The 12,055-nt window shown below is 35.5% G+C and overlaps 2 protein-coding genes across 6 annotated transcripts; one reads left to right on the forward strand and one right to left on the reverse strand.

Annotated features, from left to right (window-relative positions):
- Positions 1-1,840: 1,840 nt before the first annotated feature.
- LOC142520638 (rhamnogalacturonan I rhamnosyltransferase 1-like) lies at positions 1,841-5,599 on the forward strand. Its single transcript, XM_075623702.1, has 8 exons — positions 1,841-2,725; positions 3,377-3,444; positions 3,555-3,643; positions 3,746-3,911; positions 4,003-4,292; positions 4,382-4,586; positions 4,683-4,840; positions 5,020-5,599. Exons 1-8 carry the CDS (start codon positions 2,401-2,403, stop codon positions 5,264-5,266), a joined length of 1,548 nt encoding a protein of 515 aa, XP_075479817.1. The 5' UTR covers positions 1,841-2,400; the 3' UTR covers positions 5,267-5,599.
- A 1,026-nt stretch (positions 5,600-6,625) lies between these two features.
- Positions 6,626-11,588, reverse strand: LOC142520754 (transcription factor BIM1). 5 transcript variants are annotated; one of them, XM_075623868.1, is made up of 13 exons: positions 11,305-11,587; positions 11,109-11,160; positions 10,863-11,026; positions 10,616-10,699; positions 9,640-9,999; positions 8,820-8,934; positions 8,569-8,699; positions 8,382-8,490; positions 8,207-8,276; positions 8,024-8,119; positions 7,353-7,804; positions 7,117-7,243; positions 6,626-7,003 (listed from the first exon to the last, which is right to left on the reverse strand). In XM_075623868.1, exons 3-13 carry the CDS (start codon positions 10,897-10,899, stop codon positions 6,929-6,931), a joined length of 1,656 nt encoding a protein of 551 aa, XP_075479983.1. In that variant the 5' UTR covers positions 10,900-11,026; positions 11,109-11,160; positions 11,305-11,587; the 3' UTR covers positions 6,626-6,928. The 5 variants fall into 5 exon arrangements, with proteins under 5 accessions (XP_075479983.1, XP_075479986.1, XP_075479984.1 ...); XM_075623871.1 differs by having other exon boundaries at positions 8,820-8,928; positions 10,863-11,160; positions 11,305-11,588; XM_075623869.1 differs by having other exon boundaries at positions 6,626-7,000; positions 10,863-11,160; positions 11,305-11,588.
- Positions 11,589-12,055: the final 467 nt, after the last annotated feature.

The raw sequence follows: 12,055 nt of genomic DNA on the forward strand, positions 1-12,055 counted from the left end.
TTTTTCGACATTTGTCGATAATCGGAAATAATTATAAATTCAAAATTTTAAATATCACATTCTCTTCTTTTCTTTTCTTTTTTTTTCGACATTTGAACGAAAACTAATAATTGAAAATGAAAATTTCATTTGAAAATTAATTTATTAATGGTCCTGAATTTGAATATTTATTATCCTACCGACAATAGCCATAAATTTGATTTAATGAAAATCATTAATTACATAATTAATTCAAAATCGAAAATAGACCACTTATTTGTAGGATCGAGTGCTTACCGCTTTACCAAAAGTTATAGCTGGTGTTAATGATGCAACTCAAATCTTTTAAATCGCACAGCAGCTCAAACACCGCTCTACCAAGCAAGGACAATTATTGCACCCAACGATCTCCCTCCCAATAATTGCACTGACCGAGTGCTTACTGCTTTATCAAAAGCTATAGCTGGTGGTAATTGAACAACTCAAATCTTTTAAACCGCACAGCAGCTCAAGCACCACGGTTTGATCGCTTTACCAAGTAAGAACAATTATTGCACCCAACATTATTATTTATATTTATACAATAATTACGATATATATTAAGAGTCTTGTGGTTTTCAAATCATGGTTATCGGGACAATTAAAATTAGCTTGAATTATTCGTTTTTTTTTAAAAAAAAATTGGAAAATATGTTTAATGATACTCCATACGTCTCAATTATATAAGTTTTCTTTCATTTTTCGGTTGTCTCTAATATATAGTAAAGTTTCTACATTTAGCAGCATTTTTTCTTGTAAATTAAATAGTGACAAAACAAGAAGCTTGCTTCTAACATTGTTTTTCGAATGATTTTCTTAATATATATGAAAATGACAAAAACTTGTGTGAAACGGTCTCACAGGTTGTATTTTGTGAGACATATATCTTATTTAGGTCATCGATGAAAAAGTAGTACTTTTTATGCTAAGAGTATTACTTTTTATTGTGACTATCGGTAGAGTTGACTCGTCTCACAGATAAAGATTTGTGAGATCGACTCACAATAGACCTACTCAAAACTCTGACTAACTATTTTTAAGGACCATTTTAAGAGAACTCGATTTAATTTACTATGAAACTCTAATTTGACCTATAATTTATTGGATTAATTAATTTAATGTTGCATTTGTTTAAATGTATTGGTTGACAACGGGAATACCTCCGGTATCAGTCTCAACTGTCAACGGTAAAGATAAAACACTAAAGTTTTTGACAAAGTCGAAACTCTATATCAAATAACAATTGGATATTAATTGTATAATGGAGTTCTATTTTATTTTGATCGAATATATACTCATTATATATATATATACCTATATCACGAGCAATACGTTAAAAACGCAGTAAATAACATCTTTATTTGGCTACATCATATATAAAACATTATAGTTTTGCATATAACAAAATTATGGATTTGCGAGGATAAAATTTGATATGTTTAAACAAAAAATAATTAGCATACACAAAAATTCCATGAAATAGTCATATTGATCAATTTTGTGAGACGAATCTTCTATTTAAGTCATTCGCGAAAAATTATTAATTTTATTGTAGATATGAACATGGTTGACTAATCTCACGAAAAAAAATTCGTAGAACCGTCTCACAGAAGAGCTACTGATTATAATAAAAGCTAAATCATATAGTCGAAATCATTCCAGTCTAAGTATTACATACTCATATATATTTATATATACAGTTTTGATATATTGTATACCTATCGTGTACATCTATATGAATACCGATTAGATGTCACTCACCTATTAAATATGAAGAAATATAGAAAAATTGCGCAAAATAAAATGAATTAATTTCTATTAAATCGGAGGTGATTCTTTTTAGGAGGAGCTTCCCACACTGGATCGGAGCTCGTAGTAACCAGATAGGCTGTCATGGTTAAGAATACGATGGGAACAGGAGTCCTCAATTCGCAGTCGCATCATCGGCTTACCCACAATCTTCCGCCGCCGTGAATCCTATAATCTTGCTGGGATTTGACCCGGATCTCTTACGTCGTTCATTTTGCTTCGGCCCTTTTCATTTTTGTCCGTAAAAGCATTGAACATTTCAATGTTTTGACCTGGGATTGCTCAAGATCGTGACTTTTGTTTTGTTTATCCCTGGAATAATACGCGTTTGTTATTGGTGTTTTTTTAGGGGAAGGAATCTTGGGGTAATCATGGAACAATTTTTGTTTCTTTGTCCCTGTAGATTTTGACATTTTAACTTCCCTTCTTCCCATTCCTTGGTATTAATTAATAGGACTGTTTCCTTGACAAGAAGGGCCAACGTTGGGATCGTAAGATAGATCCAAGAACGACGAAATTCGAGCTAATTGCTGTTGTTTGGGTGGAATAGTGGAGTGTGTATGGGTTGGTGAAATGTGCAGAATAGAGGGTTGTCAGGAGAGCAATAGAAGGAGGAGACGTTGGGGGATAATGGGGATGAAACCGGCGGCATTTGGTAGGCAAAGATTGGAAAAACTGAGGAATAGTGGGGTGGTGTCACGGTCGAGAATCAAGCTCTGGATCATAAGGGCAACGACCACGGTTTTGCTGTGGACTTGCATTGTTCAGTTGACGGCATTGGGTGAATCGTGGGGGCCTCTCGTGTTGAATGGATGGCCATCTTGCTTTTCACAAGAATCGGTTGCCTTGAATGCTTATTCATCGCCCGAGCTCCCCGTTAGAGTTCTTCCACCAAAGAGTTAGTATATCAAGGCTCTACTGTTCCGCGTTAGAATTCTTGGAATTATTTGTTGTTTAGATGACATAAAAGGAAGATGATTGATTTAGTGCATAGAATGTTTGGCAAAATTTTGGTAAAAAATGTTCTTCCGAGAGGTTTTTCTTTGTGGTTTTGGGTTATTAGATGCCTTATTGTATGCCTTGATTATTTTCTTTCTACAAATTTGAGTTGTCTGTAACCTTGGATATGTTTAGTTTGTTGTTTATTGCTTGCTGTGGAGTATGTAGCACTTCTGTTACTTACTGCAAATCTGCTAGCTTCAGCGAAAAGATTTTAGTGTGAAATGTGTTTTGTTAGCTTAAGTTGCTAACCATTCAAATTCTCCTTTTTGTTGGATGGTGCTTGTTCATATAGATGCTGTGTGGTGCTTTATAATTCTGCAAATTTTTGTTTGTCATGTGTTGCAGGCCTTGAGTCTTTGACCTTTTTCCAAAATTGGGTTTATATATATGTTTAAATGTTTGTTAGCTGGATATTGTTTTCATCGACGGTCATGTGTTTTTTAACTTTTTTTTGCGTGATATTACATTTTTAACAGCAGCTATCTCTTTTCCTCCATTAATTATGGTGTGTTAAATCTTCAATTTGAACTCGAATTTTCAACTTTAGGAGTTTACAAGAACAACGGCTACTTGATGGTTTCATGCAATGGAGGGCTCAATCAAATGAGGGCAGCGGTAGGTTGTTTTTTTATTATTAAATGACATATTGACGCGTGTCAAAATATTTGATGTCTTGAGTTAGTTTACCAAATCAAATGGCTGACATTGTTATCATTTGCGAACAGATATGTGACATGGTAGCAATTGCAAGATATTTGAATGTTACCCTCATAGTTCCTGAACTCGATAGAACTTCCTTTTGGAATGATCCGAGGTTTGTCCAACTGATGAATAACTCTTTTGAAATTTGATACTTTCTTCAAGCGTTTCAAGATTGTATTTGTCCATTCTAAACAAAATTGTCTGGATTGCTCAGTGAGTTCCACGACATATTTGACATCGATCATTTTGTTACGTCCCTGAGAGACGAAGTTCGGATACTTAAGGATCTACCAGCAAGGGTGAAGAAGAGAGTAGAGCAAGGAATAATCTATAACATGCCCCCTATTAGTTGGTCTGACATCTCTTATTATCAGACTCAGGTCGGCAGGTTTTTTATGGCGTTTCTTTGATTCCATTTTTGTCCCTCTTATGATTTATGGTTTTAAGTTATATTTTTTCCCTTACATGCAGATTCTTCCTCTCATCCAGAAGTATAAAGTCGTACATCTGAACAGAACTGATGCTCGTCTAGCCAATAATGGCCTGCCTTTAGAGATTCAAAAGCTTCGTTGCCGTGTAAACTTTAATGTTTTAAAGTTTACGCCTGAAATAGAAGAATTGGGTAGAAAAGTTGTGAAATTGCTCAGGAAAAAAGGCCCTGTTTTGGTACTTCATCTCCGGTACGAAATGGATATGTTGGCCTTTTCTGGCTGTACTCAGGGTTGCAATACCGAGGAGGTGGAAGAGTTGACAAGAATGAGGTGCGCCTCTTTCTGGGTATTTTTCTAGTATATAATCCGACATACAAACTAAATTTTAGTTCTCCTGCTAAATTATCCTTAAATTGTAGATATGCGTATCCCTGGTGGAAAGAGAAGATCATCGACTCCGATTTGAAAAGGAAAGACGGTCTCTGTCCTTTGACTCCAGAGGAAACTGTGCTAACATTAAGAGCGTTGGACATCGATCATAATATCCAGATTTACATAGCAGCTGGAGAAATATACGGCGGACAGAGAAGATTGCGTAGTCTTGAATCATCTTATCCAAATTTGGTCAGTAGATGGTGCAGAAGCTATAGTTATAGGCCTTCTATGGGTTCACTATCTTGTATTGGTCTGATCTCTGATGTCTTTGTCGTCTTGTCTCAGGTCAGGAAGGAGACTCTATTGGAGCCATCAGATCTTAAATTTTTTCAAAACCACTCATCTCAAATGGCAGCGCTGGATTATCTTGTTTCGCTGCAAAGCGATATTTTTGTTCCTACCTATGATGGGAACATGGCTAAGGTCGTTGAAGGCCATCGCAGGTACTAATTCTGGTAAATTAGTTACTTTAGTTCCTTATCCGCGAGAATGCTATGACTGCTCGCCTTAATTTGGTACTTGCCTTGCCAGTAATGACACAGAAAAGTGCCGTTCGGGAATCTTGGTTGGCCTATGAAATTAATGTTTTTCTCTGCTCACGTCTGATTTTTTTTGCTTTCAGATATCTTGGGTACAAGAAAACAATTTTACTCGACCGAAGGCTGCTAGTCAATCTAATAGATCGATACAATTCAGGATTACTGAATTGGGACGAGTTCTCTGCTGCAGTCAAGGATGCTCACGCTGAACGCATGGGCAACCCAACCAAAAGGTTGGTAATTCCGGATAGACCTAAAGAAGAGGACTACTTCTATGCCAACCCATCCGAGTGTTTGCAACCGATGGATCAAGATGAGCCCCTTAAGTAGAATATTATGAAACCTTCTTTGATGTGTTTGATCAGAAAATACATGAAAGTTGTGTCGAAATCGGGGACTCTAGTTCTCAACATGATCTTGAAGATATGGGTATTTTCTTCAAGTTTCTAGGGGGATGAGATGATTCTGAACGAACCGAGAGAGGGTTCGAATGGTGGTCCGATTGGTTCATGTTTTTGTATGTCAATAACACTGTTTCAATTCATGTATAGAATCTACCCTGTAATTGAAGGGGTTCATAAACTTGTCTGCTTTGTACACGGATTATTGCACATATAGCTTTTGACTCATTGAAGCTTTATCACAATTCTTTTCTTCTGCTTTGTGACCTTTGTCTCTTATTCTCATCTTCAAATTTGTTTTGGATAAAGATAATTGGCAAGTACTAATATCTATATATTGAACTGGAAGTCTTGATACTTTTGGTGTTCTATTTTAGGTTAAATATTATCAAATAATTTTTTTATTTTATATAATTATGAATATACCTAAATAGATATAAAAAGAGAATTTTAAAAATATACTAAATGTGATGTAAGACCATCCAAGTAACATGAACCGCTTGGTTTATGTAATAATATAATGAATGATGCATAATATATGAATGATAAATTTATACATGAATAATAAAATAATGTGAATCTGATCATTTAAAGATTTTAAGTTAATCATTTAATGAAACAAACATGTGTAATCATTTAAGGGTTATTTATATTCACCTCTTTTATATTTTAAGCATTTGATACTTGTATCCTTTATCAAATGTAAAAACTATAACATGTCGAGAGATGTGAGTATCAAATACATAAAATATAAGGAAGGCAAATGTGAACTACCCAATTATTTAAAGTGTGATCTTTTGCGCCAAATGATATAAGTAACAACTTAATATTTTTGTATAAACAAGATAAAATAACCAAAATGGTCTTGTAAATTTGTACATTTTATTTTTGGCCCGATAAATTATGTTATATTTTGGTTTTTAGTCTTTTTTCGTGGAGTGCTGACGTGGCATCATAAAATAATGTGACATCGAGAAATGCTGATGTGTTCTGTGACAAGTCATCTCTCAATGAAAAAACTAAAATCCAAAATATAACATAACTTACGGTACCAAAACCCAAAATTGGATATTTACATGATCAAAATATAAAATGAACAAATTTACATGACCATTTTGACTATTATCGATATGGCCGAGAATGAGCAGAGGATACAAATTTGAGTTAAAAAAAAAGTCCTTTTTCCCATTTTCAATAAATACATAAATCATTAATCACAACAGTTCTTCGTTGAATATGTAGACTCACCATGCATGTATAATGCTGAAAGAAGGGCCTACGACAAAAATATAGGAAACTTCATATTTAGAACTTGAAACAGAAAGAAGGGTTTGTCCATGTTACAACAAAATAGATATTACTAATAATATCAGTAATGAAAATAATAATATTAAAGGTAGTATATAATGTGTGCTCGGAGAATCTGTGCATCCCCCAAGACTCCTGGGAAAAATATATATAGATACACAAAAATACATGTACAGCAGCTCCTGATACAGTTAGGAGTTTCTCTCTGTCAAGATGGAAAAGGAAAATAAATAAAAGCACAAAAGAATATTACTGTACTGTTACACTTGCATTAGGATTCAGTTCAGATAGTTTTAAGCCTCTTTAAAGCTTGGCCGAATTCATCGCCCATACTTGCATCTCGTGGAACATCATCCTGCTGCAAAATGTGCAATAATTCGAAAGTTTATGGGGTGAAAAGAAGAGCAAAGCAGTAGGATGAGATCATTTTTGTTGCTAAGATTACGTGAATGAGGTGCCCAAGCACCTAACCTTGACAGTGGATGTGGAAGAATTAGCACCGTCAGATCTCTTTCCCAGATCAATCTGCACCGAGATGCTGGCCTGAGAAAGATCGATTCCCGATTCCTGTAACGCTAGTGTAAGTGTACTCAACAACCTGTTGATACAATAAACTCATGAAGTTATCACCAAATCATAGAAGCCACACTATCACAACTAAGAGGCTCATTCCATCAAAAAAGACAGAAAGAACTAAAGAGGCTCACCTCTGTGAATAGGCACTTGAGATGCTGATAGTACCACTTTCAATGGCCAAATTCTGGTCTTTGAGCTTATCTCCGGTCCAGTAATCTGTACATGACCTGTTCTGAAGAACATGAGATGGGATCCATGATGTGGCTTTATTCATATCTGATGCATGTTGCGGTGAGAGCGGGGAAGCTACAGCGCTTGTTCTGCCTGAATTGAAAATGCTTGGTTGCATTGGTAAATGAACTGGTGCTGCCTTAGAAGTCAATTCAGGTTGCTGAGCCTTCTCTTTGAATGTGGTAGCAGTGCTTGTGTCCGATTCAACTAAATTTTGTCCGTTGATTGGCATAGCAGGGGAGACTCGGATTTTATTCTCCTCAAACCTCACAGCGAACGCTGATGCTGGGCCAGAACCAGTGTTCGCCCATTGTGAATGATCAATAACACCTTCACCCATATGACAGTTCCTCTGTTTACCAGTGAAATGAAATTACTAATTTAATTTGGTTGCAGATGTTAAGAGCATCGACAAGCAGATTCTTTCGTTCAAGCTATAGGCAAAGTGAGTATTTTTTTCTTATTACAAATGCAACACTATATTAAGCATAGAACTCACAATCATCCGGATTACCTGAAAATTTTGTATCCGAGAAAGCAAAAAAATGCTATTTGGAAAATATAAGCTTACTCTTTGGATGATCTTGGATGTTTCGTGGTTCCAGACACTGTATGAACTTTCATATTTGATTACTTTTTCTTGCAAGAACTGAATATACTCAATAACCTGCAAATATATTGTGAACTTCAATTTTGAAAGCCAAGAATCATATATATCTGATGTTAGAAGAAAATTTTATTTTAAGATCTGCACCTCTAATAAGAACGATGCTTTGTCTCTCTTCTGGTCGTTGTTAGGAACTATCTCCCTTAGATTTTGAAATCTGAGTTACACGGAAAAATTATCATACAAGCTAGAGTTAAAAATCTGAGTACACATTGGGATGCAAGCATGCTCATGTTTGAAGTTTGAGAGCTCGTAGACATGCCTGTCATTAATCTTGCTTCTCCTACGTTGCTCAGTTGCTGAGTGTTTCGAACGTGGTGTGTTAGGCATCTGATCTATGGTCCTTGCTTCAGTTTTCACTGATAAATTACCTGCAAAATTTTATCTAATCACAAGTGCAAACACAAGCACTTGGCAGTCAATGACCATTATACAAAATAAAAGGAGACCTTTTGATTGAAATGAAGGCGCTTTCTTAATAACGAACTCTTTGTCGTCGTCGTCATCACACTCCTCTTCATCATTTTTAGACGATTTTATCACACTCATGAAACAGTGGTTCTTCTGAGACGACGTTGGCCTATAAAATGACATCAAAAATTCATAGACGACTTTAAAAAGTTGAAAAGTAAACAATATATGTTCTTGATATCTAAAACATTTAAAAATTTATGAAAATTGATAAACAAAAATGACTAACTGAGAAGATGAGAAAGAGCCCAAGGTTGCGGTGTTCTGCTTATTGTTAGAAGATGATTGTGATGGCCTTTCCAACGCTGGTGTCCATTGCCCACCCACCATATTCAGACCTGCTTCTGCCAAACATTAAATCAATTTTGAGATGGAGATCATGAAGGTTCAATTTTAAATTTCATCATTAGTACAACATGAAGACCACTGCAAACAAACAAAGAGACAATTCGCTGACATTCGGTTAGGCCAAGTACTAAAAAATTTAAACTTCAAGCTTGAGATAAGAAAAGTCTATCGCTTGACATAGAGAAAATTCTTAAAATCCATCCCACAGTTGAGATAACTTGCCACATATCAATGTTGAGGACAACGAAACTTTGAAACTGGTGGAATAGAAATGGTAGCAGTTCTTGATCATGTAGCTGCATGACTTCTTGAGAAGCATGAGGCTTGATTGTAAACGAAAAGATCTAACCCAAAACTGAAATTGTAATGCTGATCCTCAGGCCAAGCATTTTATAGAACCTATTTATTACTAGGAAAGTTCCAAGGGCTACCATGAGGAGCGGAGCTAGCGTTCTGAGGTCGAGGGAGTAAAATTTTTAACCAACACTTTTCATAATGTTTGAAGGGTCACAAAAATACAATGCCAAGTTAAAATTGATTTATTTAAAAAAAAATCAATTAAGGGTTTATCCACCATGGACTGCGTATGGCAAAAAAATGTATCTTGATACCATATTCGCATGCATGAACTAAGCTCTATTCAGTATTCCCACAGCAAGTGCCTATTATTCATTCCCGTATTCAGAATATAAACGGGTTACCTTGCAGAACATGTCTTTGTGCGGAAAAATTCTCCTTCCCTGTCTTTCCCTTTTTAACTGCAGATTCATCCCACAGAGTGAAACCACTCCCTATATGAGAACTGCTGTTTGAGTTTTCATCATTTCTTATGGCACTACTTGCCTGCATCGTATATAAGCTTCCTTCTCCTTCTAGCTTTAAACCTCTTTGGTTAAAATAAGAGATGCTGTATGAGCCAACTCCGCCAGGAAGAAGATGCTCCGCTGCTGGCGTTGGAAGCTTATCGACGACACTCATTTCAACTTTGTTTTCCTCTTTTGTCCCATTCTTCCCCACCCGTTCCAGTGGTAGTAAAAAGTCATGTGTTTCAAGACAGCCACCTGCCATTTGTGATTATCGTGATGATGATTAAGCATAACAATAGGGAATATGTATGTGTGTGTATATATATATATTGAATTTTTAAATCCATAATCTATAAATCCAGATGAAACCCATATTACTTACCTAGCAATATATAAACTGAAGTTAGCCAGCATGATCTAGTCCAGTAAAGATTGAACACGAATTTGTTTTTAATATAAATTCCATATCCAAAATATGGTATGCCCAGCCAAATTCCTCGGTTCGATTCTACCGATGAAATACCATGATTACCAGTGATTCGAACATGATGGATCATGGCACTCGTGGCTTGCCATCAGACATTTCCTCTTCCCCACCCACAATCATGCAAATTTCACCAGTCCCCAATCTAGCAAATTGTTATCTGCGATTCAGGTTTTCTTTGTTCTTTCTTTCTTTCTTTATTTTATTTCTCCTCGCACGCCTTGAAATTTATATAAGAATAAAACGAAAAGAAAAAATCTAGAAAATATGCCTGGTGTATAAACGATAATCTACACAATTTCCAAGATAAACAGTGATTTTTCTGCTGGAATAAAATTTAAACAGAAAAATTCTGATGGGATTTCTGCGTGAGTGGAGATCAAATACTTTTACCCTGTTGAGGTGTTGGATCTTGCTGGACCGGTGGAGACGATGAGTACAGTGAGAGAAAGTCATGGGTTGCCTTTCTACCTGTTCATGTAACAAAAATCATGTCTCAATCAGTTACACGAATCCATAATAAGAAAATCTCGGATATAATTTCTTCTTTTCTTTCATACACGAACAAAATAAAAAATAAATACCCTGATTCAGATTAAAACCAGAAGTTTTTGTTGAGAAATTCTTTGTTTACCTTCAGTTTCAAGAGCTCTGGGTCGAGGCAATTCCATGAGAAGCGAACCAAAATTCAGCTGAATTGTGGAGATTTTCTCAACCAGATAACGGAAATGAATTCAAAATCCTTTCGAACGGGTAATTCAGAATTCAAACTTAACGGTGTGAATTAAATCAGATCCGTCTGCACGGTGGAGATCGTATTAGCATTGACGAAGAAAATTTCATGTGAACATATCGCCATAAGAATTCAGCTCAAATCTCATATCGGACCATTCAGTTCATTACTCCATTCCTTGTTCACTTCTTCATCAAATCTGCAGGCAAAGAACTCAACTGTTATTCTCATAATGCAACTAAAAACACGTTACGTAGCCATTGAACCGCGAACAGAAGATCGGACAAAGCAGAAAGAAAGGTCGAGAAAAAAGAAAAGCTGGAGACAAAAAAAAGACGCATACCCAGAATCACAATTAAGGCGAATAACGCATAATTCAGCTCAGATTCTCCGAAAGTCCAGAAATTTAAGATGAAAGCAATACGAAGCAGAAACTTTCTCAGATTGCCGGCAGGCCCAGTTCGAAACAACACAATTCCCGAACACCCAGAAAAGGAGGAGGAAATCGTGTTCGGTGGAAGAAGGTGAGAGAAACAACGAGCGAACTCTCTCACTAAAACTTCTTCCTCCCGAAGATGGCGAGAATATTTTTCTCCATTATATATATACACACACAGAGAGAGTCGAAGAACAGGGTTTTTGTTCCTCGTTCTCCGTTTTGGAGAGATGGGGTTGTTGCCGTTAGGAATTTAACGACGTTAATTAACGGCGTTGGCGAATATTTTGGTGATCCCGATTAATACTCCTTATTTACTGAAGCTAAATCTTGTGGGAATCCGAGCATAAATTGCTTTGGGGTAATTATTATTAAATATTATATTTAATTATTTGTTTTTTCATATAAATAAAAAAAATTCATGATCAATAAATATTACATATATATATTTATTTGTTTTTACACAACAAATAAAAAAAATCCTTATAAAAAAATTTTATATTTCATTTTTATTTAATTCATTAAAAAATTATTACATTTTTTTTCCAATAGGTAGTTGAGTAGGTCTCTTGAGATGGTCTCGCGAATCTTTATATGTTAGACGTGTCAACCTACAAATATTCACAATAAAAAGTAATACTTTTAGTATAAAAAGTAA

This window comes from Primulina tabacum, chromosome 12 (assembly GCF_025594145.1).
Source record: "Primulina tabacum isolate GXHZ01 chromosome 12, ASM2559414v2, whole genome shotgun sequence".
Lineage (NCBI taxonomy): Eukaryota > Viridiplantae > Streptophyta > Magnoliopsida > Lamiales > Gesneriaceae > Primulina > Primulina tabacum.